At 38.6% G+C, this 25747-nt stretch overlaps 1 protein-coding gene and 1 pseudogene across 4 annotated transcripts in view; one reads left to right on the top strand and one right to left on the bottom strand.

Moving 5' to 3' along the window:
- Positions 1-25113, bottom strand: part of LOC141501393 (cytidine monophosphate-N-acetylneuraminic acid hydroxylase) — an 80880-nt gene extending 55767 nt beyond the window's left edge. For 3 of the 4 annotated variants that reach the window (XM_074205307.1, XM_074205308.1, XM_074205310.1), the window contains exons 1-6: positions 24814-25113; positions 21576-21685; positions 20131-20334; positions 13356-13447; positions 4355-4464; positions 1387-1577 (exon numbers count right to left, since the gene is read on the bottom strand). In XM_074205307.1, coding sequence (XP_074061408.1) covers positions 1387-1577; positions 4355-4464; positions 13356-13447; positions 20131-20334; positions 21576-21583 — 605 coding nt within the window. In that variant the 5' untranslated portion in view covers positions 21584-21685; positions 24814-25113. The remainder of the gene's footprint in view (positions 1-1386; positions 1578-4354; positions 4465-13355; positions 13448-20130; positions 20335-21575; positions 21686-24813) is intronic. The other variant, XM_074205309.1, reaches the window with a different exon arrangement.
- On the top strand, positions 16799-18815 carry LOC141500068 (large ribosomal subunit protein eL8-like; annotated as a pseudogene).
- Positions 25114-25747: the final 634 nt, after the last annotated feature.

Below are 25747 nucleotides of genomic sequence, written 5' to 3'. Positions count from 1 at the left end.
AGAGTTGGACACCACTGGGGCGGCTAGGTGGCACAGTGGATAAAGCACTGACCCTGGAGTCAGGAGTACCTGGGTTCAAATCCGGTCTCAGACACTTAATAATTACCTAGCTGTGTGGCCTTGGGCAAGCCACTTAACCCCATTGCCTTGCAAAAACCCTAAATAAAAGCCCAACCAAACAAAAAAACCCAAGAGTTGAACACCCACTGAAAAAAGACTAAACAACTTCCTAACATCCTTTCTCAGGATAGGCCACCATAATCTGCTCAATTGCCTTTAACTGGCAATCCACACCTTCCTACCTAAACTACAAATTCACTTATCCAGTACTGCCTACTCACTTTGTTTCTCCTAGTCCATGATCCAGTTATCCCTTCCATTTGTCACTTCAGCCATCAAATATTGGCTAACCACTATAGGTCACTATAGGCTTATGAACATATTCAAGGGCTTCCCAGAAGTTATAAGACTGTGTCAGCAACATCTCCCCATGGGCCAAAAGATCCTATTAATCAGTTCTTGAGCCCTCCATGCATCAGTAGGCAACTAGTGTTTGGTCAATAGGGATTTTCTATAAGCTTTGTAGAACATTTGAGTGGGAAAGCAGTACTAAAACAAAAATACAAACTAATATAATCCTTATAAAAGACCCAATACAGCATAAATCTGTCCTTTTAAATCAATAGCAAATAATATAATCCTTGAAACCCATTAAATCACAATGATCTGAGTAAACTGAGTAGGGTATCAAAATTATTTTCACTGATCCAGAAAGATTAAGCGATTTGCTCAAAGTTACACAAGTTGTAACTATCAAGTTCTCTGAGTCAAGAGGTAATAATGTTTGTCCTTCATTTTTGAAGACAACTACAACATCAGGGAGATGATGTCGTGACAAGCACATGAATTGGATTTGAGTGAAGGGTGTTGAGCTAAGTCACCAGCCTTACTTTCTCCTCCAGAACCATCTTCTAGTAACCAGATGTGAATTAGGTCCTGGATGCAAGGCAATCAGGGTTAAGTGACCCACCCAAGGTCACACAACTAGTAAGTGTTAGAGGCTGGATTCGAACTCCCATCCTCCTGATTCTAAGGTCACTGCTCTATTCACTGCATCATCTAGCTTTTCCTTCCTCTCAAACCCCTTCTCTCAGAGGGAAAACATATGTAAAATCATTGTGAAAATACATAATGGTGCTATATATACATATATATATATATGTACATATATATATGATATCATTATTGTGGGCTACATTTCATCCAAGATGAATACCACTGGAATTGTGCAACAGCTACATAAATAATTGGAAAAAATGTTTAAGGTTTGATTTATTTTCAAAATGCAAAGAACAAGTTAACTCTTCTGCTGGTTTCCTGGATTACCTCAAGTGATCAGAATGCATGTGACTGATGTAAAGGAGATCTGCTTGGCAAAGCCTCTCCAGCCAATCTGATGGAGGCTCATGAAGCAGCCACCATCCTCTGGCAAAGGCAGGACCAGTTAACCAAGGGTCAAATATCATTTTCTTGTCTCCTAACTTGAGATCCATGCAGGCATGGGTGAGGTATGTTATCTAGAAAAAAATTAAAAGACAAAGAAAATAGACATGAAAATGATTAACTTTTGCTGCTCATCAATAAATGAATCACTTTGAGTTTGTTATAAGTGGCAAGATAGTGAACAATGTTTCTTTGTATGATCTAATGAAACCTTAGAAGTCAAGTTAGAGGAGTTTTTTTTTTTAGGTTTTTGCAAGGCAAATGGGGTTAAGTGGCTTGCCCAAGGCCACACAGCTAGGTAATTATTAAGTGTCTGAGACTAGATTTGAACCTAGGTACTCCTGACTCCAGGGCCGGTGCTTTATCCACTGCACCACCTAGCCACCCCTAGAGGAGTTTTTATATAAAAAAATTAACATCTTGGGAAACCAAAATGGAATCCCAAGAAAAGTCTTATCAGTCAAGACTGAACACACAGAAAAAAAAATCATTCATGTGTTTCTGATTTAGGTATCAAACTCTAGCCTTTCCTCTACTCAGATATCAAAGTTATCTTTCTTATTTTTATTTTTTATTTTTTGGCAAAGCAATTGGGGTTAAGTGACTTCCCCAGGATCACACAGCTAGTAAGCATCTGGTGTTTAAAGCCAAATTTGATCTCAAGACCTCCTGACTACACAACTGTTGCTTTATCCACTGTACTGCCTCAAAGTGATTGTTATTAAAGTATACCTCTAAGTCATTCTCCTACTCAATAAATTCCAATGATCCCAGGATCAAATACATAATTCTCTATTTGATACTCAAAGTTCTTCAAACACTAGTCTCCCCCACCCTATTCCCCACCTTCCAGTCTTCTTATACCTTGTACCTAAGAACCAGGACTAACAACACCAAATGCTCTTTGATTCAATGACACTGACTTCCTTGCTGATCCTCACACAAAACACTTGGTCACTCAAGGCTGGGCATTTTCATTGGCCTTCTCCCATGCCTGGAATGATCTCCTTCTCTGCCTTCTGCTTTCCCTTGTTTCCTTCAGTTCCAGCTAAAATCCTACATTCTATGCTAAGCCTTTCCTGATCCCAGATAATTCACTGTCCTTCCTCTGTTGATTAGCCCTACTTTATCCTGTAGATAGGTTGTTGGTCCATTCCTGTTTGCATCAGACAATACTCCATTAGAGGGTGAACACCTTGAGAAAAAGGATTGTCTTTTACATTTCTTTGTCTCCCTTGAGCTAAGGACCATGCCTAGTACATAATTGACTTTAATTATCTGTCTGATTGATTGACAGTAAAAGGGAAGTTATGATGGGAGAGGATCTGGGAGGAAAGACAATGAGTTAAAAATGTCTATGAGACATCCACTTTGAGATGGTTTAGTAGTCAATTAGAGATATGAGTTAGGAGTTTAGGAAAGGGATTATGGCAGGACAAACATGAGATTCATCAGCACAGAAATAACAATTGGATCAATGGGAGATAGTGAGATTAGCAAGCAAAATCATATGGAAGAAGAGGAAAAGAGTAGCCGAAGAGGGCCTTGGGGATACCCATGATTAGAAGAATCTTGAACAAAGATAATTCCAAAGTGTCTGCTATTCAATGTGGCACAATTTACACAACAAATAACTATAGAAAACACTTCACTGGATGGTAGTCTTTAATTGTATTTTGTTCTAATAAGGTAAATGTCTTTAAAAATATAAAAGTAACACTATTGGTAAGATCATATATTGCATCATATCAATAAGACTATGATGTCTTTGGATTAGTGAGCCACCAGCAGAAAAACAAAATAATCACAGAAGCTTCTGCCAATGTCAAAAGTTTTGATAAAAAACTATGTCTCAGTGCCACAGTCATTCAAATTCAGGATCTGAAGCTTTAACCTAGGGATGAGAATCACTATATCCTACATCTCTTAAATTTGGAACCAGGTGATAAAGTAGTTTAAGTCTGCCTAAATCATGGAGAAGTTGGAGGCATGAGTAGATAGTGAATTAATTATTATTTTATTCCCTTTACTAGTTATGTGCCAAAGAGATCAAAATATTGAATATGGTTACACCTATTTATTTGTTTGTTGATGTAATTAACCTGTAATATAACAGGATTAATGAAATTTAACAGATTTAGGGAGGAAAGAGAATTTCTAGGCTAAAAGGGAGTTCAGAGCTATTCTGATGGGTAAATCTATACTAGTACATTGTATAGGCTTATAACTCAAGCCATAACGGAAAGAAATGGAGTTGAAGAAAAAAGGTTGTATGCTCTCTGAGAAACACAGGAAGATTCACACTTGTTGAAACTTTGGCCTGCATTGAGTGGAGAATGTAATCATCTAGATTAACATATGAATTCCCAGAAGCTGATTTTTATTTGGGAATAGGATCAAGTTAGTGACTAGGGATGTTGTTTACTAAACTTGATGACGGAATGAAAGTAGATGTTAGAGTCTTGAACAAGTTTTATTTGTGTCCCTGTTTATATTCTCCCACATGATAATTATTCATACATTTGGACAGGAGACTGTGCCTTCTCTAAATTTATTATTCTGCCCCTGATCATCACACACACACACACACACACACACACACACACACAGACACACACACACACACCTTGGCAAGTCTTATATGCTTATAGAATATTGCTGAATTTAATAAATCTGGATCTAAAGAAAGTCAGAATGGTAAAGCAGAGTGAAGGATATGAAGTTAGGAAGAACTAGGTTTAAATTCTAAAGTTTTCTGAGCCTAATACTTTAGAGAAGGATTGTGGAAATGGAAAGCACTTTGCAACCTTTAAAACACAATAGAAAATTTTGTCATCATCATCATCATTACCTGTACCTCTCCAAAAGCTAAGTCTTCAGGAGGATGAGGGTCTGTATCCCAAGGGTTAGGAGGATTCAGTTCTATTAGCGAAAGTCCATTATTTTCATCCTTTTCAATGACTAGAATCAAAGCAGCAATTAAAAAAACACAAGAATTAATGGGGGAGAAAAACTCTTTGAAAATAGTAGATATATATCACCAATGAGGAAGTTTTAAAAGTTTCATTTTTATTTTTAAGGAATGTACAGATTTAATTAGTAAGGATGATTACTTTGGTCTTTCCCTTTTAAGGCTACTAAATACTATAAAAGTAATCCATTAACATAGCAATCAATTCATCTATTCATTTATTTTTTAAAATTTTTTATTATTTATTTATTTTAAATATTTTCATTTTAAAATTTGAATTTTAAATTCTCTCCATTCCTCCTAACTCTCTCCCACCCACTGAAAGGGCAAGCAATATGATATCAATTAATTATACATGTGGTATCATGTGGAACATATACCCATATCAGCCATATCATCAAAAAAACAAGAAAAATGAGTAGGAAAATTATACTTCAATTGCACTCAGAGTTCATCAGTTCTCTCATTAGAGGAAGATAACATGTTTTCATCATGAGTCCTTTAGAATTGTCTTGGATCTTGTCATTGATTGGAATAACCAAGTCTTTCATAGTTCATTATCATTACAGTACTGTTGTTATTATGGTCAGTGATCTCCTAGTTCTTCTCACTTCACTTTGTATCAAATGAATATATATCGAATATGAACCATGTTTTTCTGAAACTACTCCCCTCACCATTTCCCACAGTACAATAGTATATTATCTTCGTCATATGCTACAACTTGTTTAGTCATTCCCCAATTAGTGAGCATCCCCTCAATTTCTAATTCTTTCGTACCACAAAAAAAGAGCCACTATAAATATATTTTTGCATAAATAGGCCCTTTTCCTTTTTCTTTGATTACTTTGGGATACAGACCTAATGGTGGTGGGCATAGTTTCATAGTCCTTTGGCTACTGTTCCAAATTGTTCTTTAGAATAAACAACTCTACCAACAAGACATCAGTGTTCCTATTTTTTCACATCCTCTCCAGCATTTGGTAGTACCTCAGAATTGTTTTTATTTGCCTTTCTCTAATCAATAGTGATTTAGAGCACTTTTTCATGATTGTAGATAGCTTTGTTTTTTCTTCAGAAAACTGTTTAGACCTTTGGCAATTTTTCAATTGGGTAATTGTTCTTATTTTTATATTGCCTCAGTTCCCCTTTCAAATTTTCTCTACTTCCCCCTTCACATTCTATTATTCCCTTCCATAGACATATCACCAATAGCCAAGTCAAGTGAGTATCTTTCACTTCTCCAGGAGCTGTAGAAAGAAGTAAAGTCCTAGGAAAAATTTGTCAAAGTATACTCGAAAGAGCATTTGAATAGATTTAGGAAGACCTCCCTTAATCAAAAATGTTGAAGAGGGGATTCTTGTTGACAGTTGGCTAGAGCTAGATAGCCTCTGAGGATGTCAGAGGAAGAACTTGAACCCAGGTCTTTTTTTGGTAAGGCAATGGGGTTAAATTGACTTGCCCAGGGTCACACAGTTAATTATTAAGTGTCTGAGGTCACATTTGAACTCAGGTCTTCCTAGGCCAAAAATGCTCTATCCACCGTGCCATCTAGCTGCCCCAAATCCAAGTCTTCCTGGCTTCCCAAGGTTGGCTTGCTAACCATGTCTCCATGCTATGCTTCCTCTCCAATAACTCCCATTTATATTGCTCTTTATTTTTATAGTGGGATTTCACAGAACTGATTTGATTATACCAACAACCTTGTTAAGTGGATAGGTGTTTTGAAGGCCTAGTCTTTCTAATAACAGGCCATCTCTGGTTTAGATAAATCCCTTTCTATTGCCTGGTCCCTCCCCATCACACCCCCCCCCACCAGCTTTTTTGAGATTCTTGTTTGCCTGAAAACTTCTATGCATGAAACATCAATTTCCATACTAGTGTACTAATTATGATTTTCCAGCCTATGAAATCAGAGATAAAAAATTATTCAGAAATGCCTAAGTAGGCCTCCCCCTACAAAACCAAACCCTAACCCTCTTCAACATCCTTGAACTCCAATATATATGATGTCACTAGAAGTTTACTTATTTCAAAGAAAGTGGTAGAATGATGTATTAAGTCCAAGGAGAAGCATCTTAAAGGACCATTGTGAACTCCTTTTTCTTCTGCTCTAGACTGAAGATCTTTTTATATCCTTTCATTGTCTTTGCCATTCCAGTATTGGAAACTATTGTTTTAATTTCTCAGGGTATGGGTGTTATTCTGGGTGTCCTTCCTTTGCTGTGCTGTTTTTCCTTTATGTTCCCAACCTGAATGTCTCTGTCTAAACCATATAGACTTCTCTTATTCATGTCAAAAAAGCCTATTATTTTCAGCACAGAATAATTAGTCTAATTCTTGAAAGCCCCATTTAAATCCTAAATGGAAAGGAAGATGATTGCCAAAATGGGAGACCAACCAAACAGTTCTCACATGCTAAATTTATGCCAAACCTAAATTCAGTTAACGATCAAGAAATGCAATATGAAACTATACCAAGTGATTTTTTTCTATTCTAATAGTACATAAAAAATAGGAGTGCATACAAAATCAAGGTATTGCATCAAAGCAAGTATCACATAGATAAACAAGTCATTAGCCTCTAGGGAGAAATATGTAGTCTAATGTATTTTGTGATCAGAAGACTCCTTAAGGAAACTCTGGGCAGGTCAGAGAATCCCAGGATGATCAGAAAGCTTTAGGCTCAAGACCCTGGAAGCCCAAAGGAGCTGCAGTAATCAATACAATGCTATGCAGTTCACACCAGAATACCTCAGGTCCAGGGGCTTAAAAATCCCTAAAATTCTTTCCCCAGTCAGCTGATAGGATCCTGAAGATCCAGAATTCTGAATTTCAAAGATCATGAGAGCAACCCTAAGAACTGGAAGTCCATATAGGAACCCAGATGACTCAGGGAGAGATCAATTCATCCAAAGATACATCATATGGCAGAGTCTGGCCCCAGCCTAAAACCCAGTTCTGAAACTAAAATGAGATGAGTAAATCAAAGAAAATATCAACCAGTATTATTGTAGATATAAAAATCTACCTTCCCCCTTAAGAATAAGTAACGCTATAAACAAAAACTAAAAGAAAAACATGGATTTTTTCTAATAGGAATAACATTAATATTGAGAAGAAATGAAGTAGAATATTTTTTAAATGAAATTAAAATTCTGGAGAAAAATAATTGGAAAGAGAATAAATAACTTAGAACAGAAAGTGGGATATCTCATGCAAATAACAGGCTCCCTAAAATTAGAGTAGTCCAATCTGAAATCAATAACTCTATGAGACAGAAGTATTAGAACAAAATAAAAAATTAAAAAAGTAGGAGGGGCGGAGCCAAGATGGCAACAAGAAGGGATTGAGTCTTAGGAGCTCTCTGATAAAACTCATAAGCTAAGGACTGTAACTAAACTTTTGAGAGACAGAACCCACAAAGGGACCCAGAGAGGCAGTTCTCCTACTCAAGGTAACCTGGAAAAGAGCAGAAAGGCTCTGCTCCCTGGGGTCAGAGGGGCGGCCAGCCAGAGGGGTGGCACGCCAGAGCGAAAGAACTTCAGCCTCCCTGAGGCAGCCCCAGGTCACTGGGAGCCACAGCTCACAGCAGCGGGGGAGTCTCCTGAGCTGCACCCCGGGGAGCACCAAGCACAAAGTGGGGGAACAGCGGGGGACCTCTGCCAGAGCGAGCATGTGGAGCCCAGCCCTCAGGGCACACAGTGAGCAGCTTGGTCTTTCCGCAGCCCAGACCCAGAAACAGAAGCAGGTGGAACCTGTAAGCAGGAGCCCCCAGGTCATGAGTCCATTGAGCTGAGGGAGGGGAGTAAAGAGAGAGAGACTGCCGAGGACTCTGGGGCTCTGACCACATTCAGATCCTTATGGCAGTCTAGGCCCCCCCATAGAACAACAGGGCCCCCCCACCTCGGCCCCGTGGCAGAGGGGGGCACTTATGGTCACTCACAGACCAGGAAGGAGGACAGAGCCTCACACACTGAGACCCTTGTGGGAGTGTCCCAAAAGCTCAGGAAGCACCCCAAAACCAGGCCCAGGCTGGGAAAATGAGCAAGCAGAGAAATAAGAGGAAGACTATTGAGAAATATTTTGCGAATGAGCTCAAGAAAGATCAAAACACTCAGTCTGAAGATGAGGAAGCACAAACTCCTGCATCTAAAGACTCCAAGAAAAACAGAAATTGGGCTCAGGCTATGACAGAGCTCAAAAGAGACTTTGAAAATCAAATGAGGGAGTTGGAAGAAAAACTGGGAAAAGAAAGGAGAGACATGCAGGAAAAACATGAAAATGAAGTCAGCAGCTTAGTCAAGGAAATCCAAAAAAATGCTGAAGAAAATAGCATGCTAAAAACCAGCTTAGGTCAAATGGATAAAACAGTTCAAAAAGTTATTGAGGAGAAGAATGCTTTAATAAGCAAAATTGGCCAGATGGAAAAAGAGATAAGAAAACTCTCTGAGGAGAACAAATCCTTCAGACAAAGAATAGAATTCAGGGAGATTGATGAACTTAACAGAAATCAGGAATCAATACTTCAAAACCAAAAAAATGAAAAATTGACAGAAAATGTGAAATATCTCATTGAAAAAACAACTGATATGGAAAACAGACTTAGGAAAGCTAATCTGAAAATTATTCGAATACCTGAAAGTCATGATCAGGAAAAGAGCCTTGACATCATTTTCAAAGAATTACTACAGGAAAATTGCCCTGATATCCTAGAAGCAGAGGGCAAAATAGAAATGGAGAGAATCCACCGTTCCCCCAGAGAAAGAGATCCCAAAAAACCAACCCCCAGGAATATTATAGCCAAGTTCCAGAACTCCCAAGTCAAAGAGAAAATATTACAAGCAGCCAGAAGGACACAGTTCAAATATCGTGGAGCTGCAGTCAGGATCACACAGGACTTAGTAGCAACTACATGGGAAGCTCGTTGGGCTTGGAATACAATATACCGGAAGGAAAAAGAGCTTAGAATGCAGCCAAGAACCAGGGAAAAAGATGGACTTTCAATGAACTAGGGGAATTTCAAATGTTCCTTTTGGAATGGCCAGAGCTGAACAGAAGGTTTGATCTTCAGGTACAAGACTCAGGTGAAGCATGGAGATTGGAGGAGAGGGGGGAAATATGAGGGACTTAATGAGGATGAACTGCATGTATAGAAAAATGATACTGATAATACTTATATGAACCTCAGTTAATAGAGCAGGTAGAGGGAGCTTTTATAGTTGAAGCACAGGAGAAAGCTGAATTCAAAGATAAAATATGGTGTAAAAATGGAGTCAATAGAAAAAAGGGAAATGGAATGGGAGAAAAAAAAAGGAGAGGGGGGAATAGTCCAAGATATTTCACATAATAAGATTTTTTTTTATTACAATGAGCTATTCCAATGATATTGAAAGGGGAGAGGCAAGGGGGAATGAGGGAACCTTTGCTCTCATCAGAGATGGCTAGGAGAGGAAACATCAAATATACACAATGGGGTATAGACATCTGGAGTAAGAAGGAGAGGGGAGCAGGGGGAAGAGGTGGGGATGTGAATAAAGTAGTAGAGGATGGACCATGGGGGGAGAGTGGTCAGATATAACACATTTTCTTTTTTACTTCTTGCAAGGGGCTGGCATTAGAAGGCCTGCCCAGGACCATAAGGCCAGGTGGATTCTGGGCCTAAGGGGTGGTATGGGGGCTCAGGGCTTCTTGGCCCCAGGACTAAGGATCTGTCTGCTGCACCACTCAGCGACCCTACAGCAGAGTCAGAGTGAAAGGAGAGAGAAAATATAGTACATGGTAGTAGAGAAATAAGAAAGGAGGGAGTTGCGATCAGCAATGGCAACATTGGAAAAATATGGAAGTAACTTTTGTGATGGACTTATCATAAAGAATGTGATCCACCCATGACAGAGTTGTTGGTGTTGGAACAAAGACTGAAGCACATTTTTTGTTATTATTATTTGGGGGAGGGTGCAGGGCAAGTGGGGCTGGGTGGCCTGCCTGGGGCCACATAGCAGGGTGATCTTTGGGTGTCTGGGGCCGGATTTGGACCCAGGTGCTCCTGGCTCAAGGGCCAATGCTCTGTCTGCCACCCAGCCACCCCTACTATTATTACTATTTTATTTTATTTTGGGTCTTTTTTTTTCTTCTTTTTGGTTTTTGTGGGGCAGTGGGGATCGGGTAGCTTGCATGTCACATGGCTGGGTGATTGTTGGGTTTGCAAGGCTGGATATGGACTCAGGTGCTCATGGCTCCAGGGCTGGTACTTCTTCCATTGCGCCACCTGGCCATACCTACAATTATTACTATTATCTTTTTTAATTTTAATTTTTTTTCTCTCCCCTTTACTTTTTTCACCCAAGCAAGTCTATCTATATTCATGGAGGGAGGGGTATTTTGTTTACTTGTAAACAAGAATATTTTATTAATGTAAAAAAACATTTGTACAAAATAAGAATGAAAAATAAATTTTAAAAAAAGTAGGAAAAAATGTAATATAACAGCTCAATTGGAAAATCGGTAAGGGAGGGATAACCTAGAAATAATAAAACTTCCTGAAAAATATGATTTTTAAAAAATCCTGGACATTATTTTCCACAAAACCATAACTGAAAACTGTCCAGATCTACTCGAACCAAATAGTGAAATAAAGAATTTATTTATTCCCTCCTAAAAGTAAAAGGCCAAGTTACTCAAAGTCCAGAATACTTACGTTAGTGAAAAAATTCTAAAGTATTCAGAAAGATGCAATTTAAGTGCTAAGGATCTCTAGGATCTCCTTACACCTCATAGCTCTACTATAAATGAGGAGAGTTCTTGGAATATAATATGCCAAATGGCAAAAGTCCCAAGTTTAAAATCAAGATTAATTTATTCTAAAATAAACAAACAAAAATCCTAAGTATAATCCTATAGGAGAAAAATGAATCTTTAATGGAATGAAAGATTTTCAAACACTATTAAAAAAAAAAGACCAAAACTGAGTAGGAATTTTTAAAGTTCAAACATGAATAAAGAGAAATTGAGAAAAGTAAACATATTTGAGCAATTCAAAGAAGATAATGGCATAGTGCTAACCTTTTTTAAAAAGAGAGAAGATACAAGTATCCAAAAGGTATTGAGGGAGTTAACTAGGAAGAAACAGAAATTTTGGAAGTGGGTTGGTTGGTTCTGTTTTGAGGGTTTGAAAAGGCAATGGTCAGCTAGGTAGCTCAATGAATTGAATACTGGCCAGGCATTCTCAGGAAGACTCATCTACATTTTAATTCAAAAATCAAAAATAACTTGGGAAATTTACTTATCCCTGTTTGTCTCAGTTTCCTCATCTATAAAATAAGCTGGAGAAGGAAATGGCAAAACACTCTAGGGCGGCTAGGTGGCACAGCCCTGGAGTCAGAAGGACATGAGTTCAAATATGTTCTCAAACAATACTACTTACCTGTGTGAACTTGGGCAAATCACAACCCAACTGTCTTGCAAAATAAATAAAACATACTAGTTTTTTTTTCCCAAGAAAATTCTAAATAGTATCAAAAACAGTAAGTTGTGACAGAAAAAGACTAAAGAACATCAAAAAGGAAAGTAAAAGTAATATAATTAAAAGAAGGGGGATATAACTTGCCATTTCTTACAGAAGAATATGAAAAAATATTATGGAGAAAAGTTTTTAAGAGTTATTGTTTAAGTTGAGAAAAAAATTACTTTAAAAAATAAATAGTTCATGATGCTGAGTGAAGGGAGCAGAACTAACAGAACATTGTACACATTTACAACATTGTGAGTGGTTCAACTATAATGGATGCAGCTCCTCTCAGCAGTTCATACATCTAGAACAACCCTAGGAGATCTGTTATGGACAACCCATCCATATCCAGAGGAAGCCCCCCCCCCAAAAAAAAAACATCCCACAGAATTTGAATGAATGCTATGTTCACCTAGTCAGGAAAGCAAAGCATAGAAAAATTAAGTGACCTGTCCACAGTCTGCCATCTAGTAAATGATAGAAGTAAGGATTTAACCTCAGATCAACTGATTCCTATTTCAAGGTTATTTCAAAGAATCATAGATGTAAAGCTAGAAGAAACCTTAGAAGTCATTTAGTCCAAACCACTTAATTTTTTTCTTAGGTTTTTGCAAGGCAGTGGGGTTAAGTGGCTTGCCCAAGGCCACATGGTTAGGTAATTATTAAGTCTGAGGCCAGATTTGAACTCAGGTACTCCTGACTCCAAGGCCGGTGTTCTATCCACTGCGCCACCTAGCTGCCCCTCAAACCACTTAATTTTCAAATGAAGAAACAAACTCAGAGAAACTAAGTAAATGTTACAGAGGTAGTAACTGTCAACAAGAGGATTTGAAGTTATGTCTTTAGATTCCAAATCCTATACTGATCACACTATACCATACTGCTTCCATCCTTTCCATTAATTTGAACCACCCTTTTGGAATTTGAGTTTCTTGAGGGTAGGGATGGTATTTTTATTCATTTGTTTAATTCATCCTTATCCCATGAAGCACTCTGCATTTGAAGAATGGATGAATGAATCCTAGCTTGGAATTTCCCATGTTTACTCTTTTTTTTTTTTAGGTTTTTTTTGCAAGGCCACACAGCTAGGTAATTATTAAGTGTCTGAGACCAGATTTGAACCCAGGTACCTGACTCCAGGGCCAGTGCTTTATCCACTACGTCACCTAGCCGCCCCTCCCATGTTTATTCTTAAAAAAGAGTTCTAATCCTAAAAATCATTAAAATCCATCAGAATCATCAAAAAACAAACCAACAAACAAACAACAACAAGCTGGATCCAGGACTAGATATAGAGAATGAAAACACACTATTGGAACTCTGTAACAATAACAAGTAAATACATTGGGTCTTATAATCGTTGAATATATTTACCCAGTTCATCTTGACAAAAACTGCCTGGTGGGTTGATATACTTCATAGTGCTCACATCCAACTTCCAGTTGTGCTTTGTGCAACGAACAGACCTGGATGGAAAGTTTTATATAGGTATAATGAACAGTAGAAACAGTATTACTGGATGACTTTTAAAGAAATATTGTTTAAGTCCTCCTCCCACTTCACTCAAGTATTTATTATGCTTCTACTATATGTTAAGCACTAAGAATCTAAATACAAAGAATGAAACAATCCTCACATACAAGAAAGTTTCACTTTTTTTCCTTAATTTATTTTTAAACTTAAATACAAAATAACAAAAGAAAAAACAATGCCATGTATACGAGAGGATTCAATATAAAACAATAAATTTCTATTTCAAAAAAAGAGATTACATTCTAATAAGAAGTGAGAATAAATAAATGAATAAATAATAAGAGGTCTGGTAAAGATTTGTGATGTATGTGGAGGGGGATGGGGTGCTGATGATGGAAATTTTCATAACTAAAAATTTACAGAGGAATGATTCCCAAAAATTAAAGAAAGAAAATGAAAGAAAACTGACTAGCTTGAATACACATAGTCAAGATGCTCTGTCAAATTCCACAGCAACCAGTAATGTCCTTTGGATGCTTTTGAAGTTGGAAAAGGAAAAGAGAACTTTCACAGAGATTCACTTCTGAGAACTCATTTTGGCTATGCCAAAGAAGTGTAACCTCCATTGGAAAAACTTTAGGTCCAGGCCTTCAAATGGATCATTTGTAACACAGGAACCAGCCCTTCTAATAGTCAGGCTGCACCTTGTTGAAGAATTGGCCACAAGGTGTTGCTTTTTTTATCTAGTCATAACAACTCAAGAAGGGCATAGAGAGGGTGGCAACCAGAATTAGTGGAGGGATGTTCATGATGATGAAACTATGACTTCTTGAAGTGCTACAATTGTAATAAGAATTATTAAATCTTAATAAGCATTTATTAAGAACCCTGCTGTGCTAAGAGAAAGGAATACAAAGAAAAGCAAAAAATAGTCCCTATCCTCAAAAAGTTCACAGTCAGATAGGGGAAATAACATGAAAACATATGTACAAACAACATATACCATATTTCCCATGTATAAGACAATCCTATGTATAAGATAAACCTTAATTTGGGGGCCCAAAATTTGGAAAAAATCTATTACATGAAGTTATTGAACTCAAGTTTTATTCATCATAAAATTCATACAACTCTTCATCACTGTCAAAACTCCCATCCATTAGCTCATCCTCATCTGTGTTTTTCATGACCAATCACTGTCCTAGGAGAGGCTCTGACTGCTCTCCTGTCTGTGCTCTGGTCTGTGGTGGACCATAAGTACTCCCTGGGCCAGTCCGGTGCATGGACACATGCTTAGTCCATTCTGTTTCATGAACCTGAAGCACCAATTATGTCCTTCTTTGAAATCAGTCACTTCTTTTTCATCAGCAATTCTTCTTGCCTCCTGCTGAACCATCTTTGTGGACACAGGAATTCCAATTGCCCTTTGCTCTTCAATCCATTTCTTCAATTCCCTCTCTGGGCTGACTTGTCTCTCATGGCCCTCATTTCAGTTGAGTTTCTTCTTCCCATAGCCAGTCTCAGATAGTTTTCTCAGTTGGAGGAGGACCAATCTCAGCAGCACAATTTTCATTCACTTTTGCAAACTGGATCACTTTGAACTTGAATTCAGCACTATATGAAAATTTTTTCTGAGCCTAATATACTGGTAACAAATGCAAAACCATGAGTGCAAAGAACAAGTGTGGAAAAAGTGAAAATACAAGTAAAAAAATCTACAACCACTGCATGAGACGCTCCCAGTTTTTATACCCCAGATTTTTTGAAAAAGGTTGCATCTTATACATGGGGGAAATATGGTATATAAGATAAAACAGCATTGGGGGAAGACATAAGAAATAAAGCTAGATTAGGAAAGACTCCATATATATATAATGGAATTTTTGCTGGAACTTGAAGGAAATCAGGAGGTGATGAAGAGAAAGAATATTCTAGGCTTGAGGAATGAATGCCAGTGAAAAATACCTGGAGGACTGAGAGGGATTGTCTTGTGTGAGTACAGGTGACAAGTGTCCCTGGATCACAGAATACATGGGATGTAAAAAGCTGGAAAGGTAGATGGGGGGGATCAGGTTATAAGAGTTTACATTTGATCCTGGAGGCATTGATCCTGAAGTTAGTGACCTCAATTTAACAGCTAAATGTTAGATACATTGAAGTGGAAAGAGATCCACCAACAGGCTATTGAATTGGCCCAATATGAGGTGATAAGAGCCTGTACTATAGTGGTGACAGTGTCAGAGGAGGTAAGGAAGCATATAGGAGAGATGTTACAAAGGTAAACTCAAAAGTACTCAGGAGGGGTCCTCCATGAGTTTTGGCCTTAAAATTAATAATTAAATTAAATGCATTACTCGCAGATTTGTCCTAAGCCTTAAGGAAAGACAAAACAAAATTAAGTTTACATATACATTTATTAATATTTCTCTAAGTTCACTGATTATGCAGGTGTACATGGTAGGGAGGTAGTATCTGGCTAGAGAGCCAAACCAGCAAAGACACAGTTTGGAATTATCATCCTTATACCTTCCACTATCAGAAGGCAGGATGTGAAAAGTTGCTTCTGACTTACCCATCAAAAAAAGGGAGTGACCTTCAACCTGGAATGGGACTGGATATTAGATATATCCCTTCTGGCAAGTCCTCCCAAACCTAAGATCTTTGGGCCTTATCAGTGTTGCCAGCACTTCCACAAATGTGAACCTCTCCTTCATTATATCAGCATACTCAGTGAACTTTAATACAATAGGATTCATTATTAAAGGTCAACAGTACTTGAATATGGGAAGTAAGAAAGGAAGGAGACTAAAGATGCCACCCTTTGTTACTTGCTAACCTGGGTGACTGGGAGAACAGTGGTGCCTCTGGGAATAGGGAAGTTCATAGGGGAAGAAGGTTTGATGGGAAAGACAAAGAGTGAACTCTTTGAGATATTTTGTTTGGGATATTTTGAGTACAAGATGTCTACAGAACAGCAAATGAAGTGGGAAGATGGAGGCACTGTAATAAAAAGCAGAATGTTCAAGTCTGAACTTAAAAGAATTAAGATCAAATCCTACATCTGATACTTACTGCTTGAATCATTTCAGTCATGTGAGATTCTCCAAGACTTTATTGAAATTTTCTCTGTCAAGATATTGGAGTGGTTAACCATTTTCTTTTGTAACTTCAACTGAATCATTTATCCTTCCTTGGGCCTAGTTGAAATAGAACTTTATGGTCTCTAACATCTCTTCTTGCTCCCTCTCTTATGATCCCACTACTATTTTGTAACCTTTGTTTTCTGTAGAGCATGACATTTGTTCTTTTAAGACAGAAGGGCACCTTTTTTTCATTCTGCCGGCCAAGATGCCCAAAGGGAAGAAGGCCAAGGGGAAGAAGGTGGCTCCAGCCCCTGCTGTTGTGAAGAAGCAGGAGGTCAAGAAAGTGGTCAATCCTTTATTTGAGAAGCAGCCCAAGAACTTTGGTATTGGTCAGGACATTCTGCCTAAAAGGGACCTCAGTCGATTTGTCAAATAGCCTTGATACATCAGACTGCAGCATCAGAGTTCTATCCTTTAATAAGCGTTTGAAAGTGCTACCAGCAATTAACCAGTTCATTTAAGCTTTGGATCTCCAGACAGCTACTCAGCTTCTTAACCTGACTCACAAGTACAGACCTGAGACAAAGCAAGAGAAGAAGCAAAGGCTATTGGCTCTGGCTGAACAAAAAACTGCTGGCAAAGGAGGTGTCTTTACTAAGAGACCACCTGTCCTCAGAGCAGGTGTTAACAGTCACTACTCTGGTAGAAAACAAGAAGGCATAGTTGGTAGTGATTGCACATGATGTAGACCCCATTGAGCTAGTGGTCTTCTGTTGTGGCTTGCTTCACCTTAGGGCCCACAGCAGCCCCCCACCTCTGGCTTCCAGATCACCTAGCTCTGTAGCAGCCCTGACCAAAGGAATGCAAAGAATGTCTCTAAACAACAGTAGATGAAACCTGAGATGCAGAGGACAAAGGGGGAAAAGACAATCCCCCCAACCTCCCCGCAACACTCCAGGACGAGCTCTTTACCTTGGCAAAAAGAGCAATGGACTTTAAACCCAGAGAACACTTGTCTCTTCACCAGCTCCTTGTTACTATGCTATTGCTGCTGAACACCCCCAAAGCATGGGTCACTCCTCAGTGCACACTTATCCCCTCCCCCCATTCTTTTATGATGCATCTCTTTTCCCTGCTCTCTTTGCCAGTAACGGAACTGTGGGTCTCCCCACTCTCACCGGAAGAACAAGCAGCCACACTGTATCCCAGGACTCTTAAAGTTTCCAATTCTATTGGTCCTTTGCATATCCGTACTGGGTTCCACTAACCCATTCATTCCAAGGGGACCTTTTCGCCTTTGACTCCTCTGCTATGAGTATCAAACCCCACACACCCCTCCCTGCCCTTTTCTCCCTGACACTGGACACTCCCCCTGCTTCCAGTCTCCACAGATCCCCTGGACCCCATGTAGAAGCCCCTATGCATTTTGCATCTCTACTCTCTAATCACTACTCAGAGTTTATTATGACTATCCAGGTCCCTCCGCCCCGGGTCCTAAATGAAAAACAAGGGGGAGATGTGGGAACACAAGCTATTCTAACAGCCATGACACAAATCATTTCCAAGTAAACTGCCACCTGGACAGTCTCAGGAGCTGGTACACTGCCCTGAGAGATAAGGTGCGCCGGAGTCCTTGGGAGCTGGACATTCCTCCCCACAGACCAAGGCCACTAGACACAGCTATGTTTTACCACCTCCTCCCTAACATACCCCCTTATCCTGTAACGCAAGATGCTGAACTTTCCCTGCTTGTTCACTCCCCCATTCCCTACCCCGGAAGACCTAACAGTATATATGTAGAAGCTAAGCAGTAATAAAATCGAGCTGGAGGCATAAGGCAGTAGTGGCTTGACTCATTCTCAGCTCCCCTCCGGAAGGGAGGTCACCACTGTGGGCCCCAAGGGGAAGCAAGCCACAACAGTCTTCCTTCCTGCTTTGTGCCAAAAAATGTATTATCAAAGGTAAAGCCAGACTCAGTTGCTTAGTTCACAGAAAGACCTGCACAAGTATTGCACAAGCACAAGTTAACCTTGAAGATAAGGGAGCCCTGGCAAAGCTGGTACAATTACAATTACAATTACAACAATAGATATGATGAGTTCCGTCATCACTGGGGTGGCAGCGTTCTGGGTCCAAAATCAGTGGCTCATATTGCCAAGCTGGAAAAAGCAAAAGCTAAGGAACCTGGAACCAAATTGGGTTAAATGTGTGTTTGATTTTTCACCATGTAAAAATAAAAATTTAAACAAACAAACAAGCAAAAAGACAGGACAAAGATAGAGTGACAGTGGTAATTGTCAGCCCTTGAAAATTCCCTAAAACTGGGAAGAATGAAGGAAAGAACTGGTTTGAGGAAAAGTCATAAGATAAACTTCTGAAGACTGTAATGTAGAGTAGAAGAATACTAATCTAGAGAATGACAATCTTGAGGTTTCCTTTGAGGTAGAATTAGCTCTAGGTAAGGGGCAACTTGGTGGTGTAGTAGAGAGAACACTAGACTTGAAACCAGGAAGACTTACATTTACTAGTTGTGTAACCCTAAGCAAGTCATTTAATTTATTTGTCTTAGTTTCCTCATCTGTAAAATAAACTTCGCCAAGAGAACCCCAAAAGGGGTCATGAAGAGAAGAATAAGACAAGATTGAAAGGACTCAATAATATATAAGGACTTTCAATATCCATTGTCACCTCCTGAAGTCTGTGCATTCTATCAGCAAGTTTAAAGGATGCAGGAAATGATGGAGACCAGGAAGAGGTTTGAATCTGTTTCTGTTTGAAAAGAAAAGAATGAAACTACGGAACCTAGTTCAAGAAATTAAGAGTAGAAGCAAGGACCAATTCTGGTTCTTCAATCGATATCCCTTTAGGGTTTTCTTGGCAAAGATACTGGAGTGGTTTGCCAAAGTGAAGAATAAGTGACTTGCCCAGGGTCACACAGCCAGTAAGTGCTTAAGTAAGGATTTGAACTCAGCTCTTCCTGATTCCAGGACCCGTGCTTTATTCACTGAGCCATCTAGCTCCCTCCAGATGTATTCTAGAGAGAAGTTCAAGTGTGAGTGAATAGGAGAAACCTAAGCTAAGTCTGGACCGACCTCCATGTGCATATTCATTGTAAACTAGGACTTAGAGATTCCTTTTTGTTGATGTTGCTAATTTACCTTTATATTTCCTTATAGTTTGCTAATTTTTTTGTTTCTGTCTAGAATTATTCTTTAAACACTCCAGAAGACTCCTGGGGAGGAGACCCGCTCTACAAATAGAGATCTGTTCATTATGCTACTTAGTCTTAGTTGACTGGGACAGTTTTCAAATGAAGAAATTAAACTATCTATAGTCATATGAGAAAATGCTCTAAATCATTATTTTTTTTTTTTTTTAGTTTTTGCAAGGCATTGGGGTTAAGTGGCTTGCCCAAGGCCACACAGCTAGGTAATTGTTAAATGTCTGAGGTTGGATTTGAACTCAGGTACTCCTGACTCCAGGGCTGGTGCTCTATCCACTGCACCACCTAGCCACCCCACACCATTCCTTTCTGCAGTCAAATTTGTATTAAATGCTAACACTTCAGTAAGAGAAAAAAATGTGCAGTTTACCTTCCATCTAAATCTTCAATGTCTTTTATAAATAATCCTCCTTGGTGTTTGCACATGTTCTTGCATGCCCGAAGGTGATCTTTATCTTTGTATAAGATGTAGCTTTTGCCACTGCTCTTATTTCGAAAAAAATTGATTCCTTCTTTAAGCCCATAAACCTCCAGAGGTGATAGGGACAACAGGATCTCTGCAGCCTGCTCATTACTACGGAGAGAGAGATGAATTATAAATGGTGGGGTGGGGAGAAAGATAGATGATGTTAAGGTTTTAGGTATTAAATATTGGATAAAAGCCTTAACAACTTAGATCTCAAATACTGGACCTCTCTCTTAACTACCACCACCACCACCACTACTACCAATGCCACCAAACTTTTTCCTTCCAAATGTTGTTTGTTCTTCATTCTTGAAGAAGATATGATGCCACTATGTAAAAGTGAAGTGGATTTAAGTAGGAAGGGCTGCACAAAATCACCACCATCACTTGCCAAATACCTATGAATGAAAGCTTCCATTGCTAGCCCACACAGCCTAAACCCACATACCCACAAATACAAATGCACACCAACTCCTTCTTAAATACTGTCTTGCTGGAAAATCCCCTTGGATTTTGAATGCTCCCCCAAATAAGAGGTCCAACATGATACCAAAGAAAGAGGACAGGGAACTCCAGACTGATTATAGACCATGACATCAGTTGATGCCATGGCAAGCACATGAATTGGATCCTAGTGAGGGGCTGTTGTGCTAAGTCACCTGACTCATTTTCTCCTCCAGAACCATCTGGGTCCAATAGCCAGATATGGATGAGGATACCTGGAAATGATCCTGATACAAGACAATCAGGATTAAGTAACTTGCCTGAGGTCACAGAACTAGTGAGTGGCATATGTTCGAACTCCCATCCTCCTGAATTCAAGTGGAATACTCACATCAGGACAGTCTGGGGTAGCTGCCAGATAACATACTTGGATCCCCACAACCCCCCCCCAAAAAAAAACTATGGGATATTGTAGAAATCAGACAAAGGAAGGAGTTATAGAGTTAAGAATTGGTTGCTATTTGGGGGTTTTCTCTGCTAAGCACTGGGTTCAGGTCCCAGACACCTGAGTCCTATATCAGTGCTATTTGGGCTAGAGTCCTGGGCATATAAGGCTATATGAGGCCATTCCCCCATCAATGTATTTAATTTTGGCTTACATTAATCTTGGTTTACATTATTCATGACTTTCACTGATAGAGACATTATTGTTGTTATTTATTATTGTTATTATTATTATTATTATTACTTTCACCAACAGGAACTCCACAAACATAAATTGTTCTAAAAGACAAGATCTCATTTCACAAAAGGGAGAGTTCTCCTGTTTTCAAAGACTTTCACGTAAGCATTCAAAGTTAGATCTGTTGAATGACCCTCACCACTCTTCTAAATCCTGTGCTTACTTGTCCATTGACTCCAAGTTCGCTCTTCTTTTCTTTCAAGTGAATAATGCTTCTATGTTGCCACCAATGACTATGTGCTTCAGTAGTTTAAGATTTCATTGTATTTGTATCTGAAATAGAATAAAAAAATACTGTAATAGTTCCACCCATGCTATAGCATTACTAATGCGTTCATTTAAAGAGCTTTCAATTAACCTTAAGTTTCTTTCTATCTTTCTCAAGGCGTGTGTGAGTGTGTGTGTGTGTGTGTGTGTGTGTGTGTGTGTGTGTGTGTGCATGCGCGTGTGTGTAAATTTTAACTAGCTTGCAACAAGATTAGTCTATTTGAAGCTCTTAATTTTTTCTTCTTTGGTGTGTTTTCTCTTTTTAGCGCTACTTGGTGTAGTAGATAGGTTACTGGATTGGAGTCAAAAGGACAGGAGTTTGAATCCAATTTTGGATTGGATTGGATCCAGTCTTGACATTTACTAGCTGTGTGACTTTGGCAAGTCACATCACCCTGATTATCTGGCATCCAGGGCCATCTCCAGTTGTCCTGATTCATATCTGGCCACTGGGAAAGTGAAATTGGTGACTTAGCACAGCATCCCCTCACTCAAATACATTTTCATGTGCTTGTCATGGTCTTCTTTGAGAATGAAGGGCAAACAACAGAGTAAATAATCCTGGGACTCCAATTTCTATGAGTACCCCCTCTCTAGGGGAAAAAAAAATCCATGCTAGCATTGTCACTTTTATTTGAACCACAGAGGTCTCTGGGAATCCTTCTGAACTTATTGTGAATCTCTGAATAATGGAACTACCAAATATTTGCCATAATCAGGTAACGAGTTTAGCATGTATTTCAATTATCTGATTTTTAAAGCCAAAAGGGTCAAAATCACCTTCAAAATAGTCCTTGCTATATTTTCGTTTTCACCTTTAGAAATTTTGTTTTTCCTTAACAAGGCTTTTAAAAATGCATATGTTTGAATTATGTGATAGAAAATACCAGATAAAACCTTACCAAAAAGTGATGGGTAGAAACTATCATTGTATATAATTGGAAAACAAAGAAAATATTTTTATAATAAAAAAATGCCAGATAAATCTCTTCCTCTTTCAACAGTTTGAAATACATATGAACAGCTGAGTACAATTACTATCCTCAAAATAAATTTTCATTGTTGTGGTTATCTGATCCAGAAAACAATTTACTTGAAATATCATTTGACTATAGTCTGAAAAAGAGATCATTTAGGTCAATATTGTACTTAATTTTGGCTCTAATACAGAGCCAAGGGAAGTGGAACACCCAGATTTCTAAATGAACCAGTTTCCAGAAGATTTTTGCTTTAATTGCCTGGCTGTGGTTGTTTTTCCTTCAATTCTCAAAGAGGACCATGATATCTGAGATGTGATGCATGACAAGCTAGTGAATTGGATTTAAGTGAGGGAAGGTTGTGCACCAATCTCACTTTTTCCTCCCAAGACATCTGAGTCCAGTTGCAAGATATAGATCAAGACAACTGGAGAGGATCCTGGATACAGAGGATGACCTTCATCTTTTTAAGTTGAAGATCTCAGTTTGCCTGAGTGATTAAGGCAAAGTGTTATTGTTGTTTGTCCTTCTTTGAAGACCATGACATCAGCGAGGTGAAGCCATGACAAACAAGTGAATTGGATTTGAGTGAGGAGATGCTGTGCTAAATCCAGTCTCACTTTCCCCTCCAGAACCATTTGAGTCTAGTGACCAGATATGAATCTGGATGATTTGAGATGATCCTGGATTTGAGGAAGTCAGGGCTAAGTGACTTGCTCAAGATTGTATAACTAGTAAGGGTCAAGTGTCTGGGATCATATTTGAACTCATGTCTTCCTGACTCCAGAGCTGGTCCTCTGTCCACTGCAACACCTAGCTGACCAAATTAAGACTAGGGAAGAAATAAGACAAACAATGGCCTAGGATTTTTTCATTTGCATTTTGAAGCAGATAAAACAAAATACAGGGGGCAACTAGGTGGTGTAGTGATAAAGCACCGACCCTGGAGTCAGGAGTACCTGGGTTCAAATCCAGTCTGAGACACTTAATAATTACCTAGCTGTGTGGCCTTGGGCAAGCCACTTAACCCTGTTTGCCTTGCAAAAACCAAAAAAAAAAAAAAATACATACCTCATTCTACCAGAAGAATGTATATAAAAGTTCACTCAGACTTTCAAGAGCCAAGATGGCAAAGCAAGCAGGAAATCATCTTAATCCTCTCATATTCACCTCCCAAAAACTATAAAACAAGCCCCCAGAACAAATTCTAGGAGGTGGAACCAGCAAAAAGACAGGTTAAGGGGCGGCTAGGTGGTATAGTGGATAGAGCACTGGCCTTGGAGTCAGGAGTACATGAGTTCAAATCCGGCCTCAGACACTTAATAATTACCTAGCCATGTGGCCTTGGGCAAGCCACTTAACCCCATTGCCTTGAAAAAAATCTAAAAATAAAAAATAAAAAAAAAGACAGGGTAAAATAGTCCTCTAGAGTCCGAGAAAACTTGGAAAATTGGCAGGAAACATCTGTCTCACTCAGATAAAAGGAGAGCACAGTCTAGGAGGGAGGGGAGAAAATTTTAAAATTCAAAATTTTGTAAAAATAAATGCTAAAAATTGTCTTTACATATAATTGGGGGAAATGCTATTACATGTTTAACAAGGTTAAGCATGTATAACCTATATCATATTACTCGCTGTCTTGAAAAGGGAGAGAGAAGGGAAGAAGGAAATTTTACAGAAATGAATGTTGAAAACTCTACATATAAGTGGGGAAAAAACTGAAAAAATTAAGTAAAAAAAGTATGTCTCTGATCAAAAAATACTATTAAAAAAAGTTTACTTATCAATATAAGTCATTGTCATAAATGCAATAGGCTTCACATGCCTATATAACAAAAGCCCATTTAATCCAAAATGTATTTGAAATAATACCAAGAAAGGTATTAGTATGAACTGGCTTCTACATGTCATGGCCTACATAAGCCCATGATAGTTGTGAGAGAAACCTCCAGGTTTGTGAAGGAATGTTTTTGTGACTTTTTATTTTTAAACTGTTAATTCGTTAAATTTATTTGCTTCAGAAGTAAGGGGATAGTCCTCACCTCTAAATGAAGACAAAATTATAGTAGAAAATAAATTATTTCCTGAAGTACAAAACAAACATTTTTATTTTTTAATTGCTTAAATGCATAAGAAAATAAATGAAAACATCTCTACCTTTTTTCCCAACAAGGAAAGGACCAAACAACAGAAGAACTTTTCCTTAGAAAATGTTGAAAAATCAGTCAGTAAGTGACTTAAGCTTCTTTAAAATCCTCTGGCTGGTGCTTTCAGAATTCCTAGAAATCAAAATTTTCAATTCAGTTTCTAGTAGAGTTCTTTGATCCTCTGAGAATGGTTTTACCTGAAGAAGTGAGTTATCTTCTTGGGCAATGTAGTCCGACTACTTATAAGAATTTCTGGAAACAGCTGCACCCCTTATATCTTGGAAAGCAGCTTGAAAAGTCAGTTAGATAATCAGCTTAGACCAGCAGCTTAAAGTTGACTTTGCCAATAACTCAGGGAAGGGAGAGGATATTAATAGTGGGGGAAGGAAGGTAGGTAGGAGGAGTTCTCTCTCCCTCTCCTGTCTCACTTCTGAAAACTTCATAGCTGCAATAAATTTCCTAGATCCAGTGTTCGAGAAATTTATCACATATATTAACTCATGAATTGAGCCAGTCATCTGGAATGGAATTATCTTAATTTTACTACAGATAGTGAGAATAATAGAAGTTGAATAGTTTCATGAAATCTTGGGATGTGGAGCTGGTAGAGTTCTCAGAGTTCACCTAACACCTAATTCAAGGTAAAATCTGGAGAGAGAGAGAGAGAGAGAGAGAGAGAGAGAGAGAGAGAGAGAGAGAGAGAGAGACTCTGATACAGAGAGTAATAGAAAAGACTTTCCTACAGATGATGACCCCTGAGTTAAGCCCTGAAAGAAGTCAAGGAATCTGAGAGGTGTAGATGGAAAGAGAATATATATTGAAGCTCATGAGCAATTTGTCCCAATTCATGGAGTTGGGAGATGGGGAATGAAGCTTGAAAAATGGTTAAATGTCCAGTTTAACAACAAAGTTGTTTGGAATAATAATAATAATAATAATTTTTA

The sequence above is a fragment of the Macrotis lagotis genome, chromosome X (genome assembly GCF_037893015.1).
Source record: "Macrotis lagotis isolate mMagLag1 chromosome X, bilby.v1.9.chrom.fasta, whole genome shotgun sequence".
Lineage (NCBI taxonomy): Eukaryota > Metazoa > Chordata > Mammalia > Peramelemorphia > Peramelidae > Macrotis > Macrotis lagotis.
This window is presented reverse-complemented; position numbering and strand designations above follow the sequence as displayed.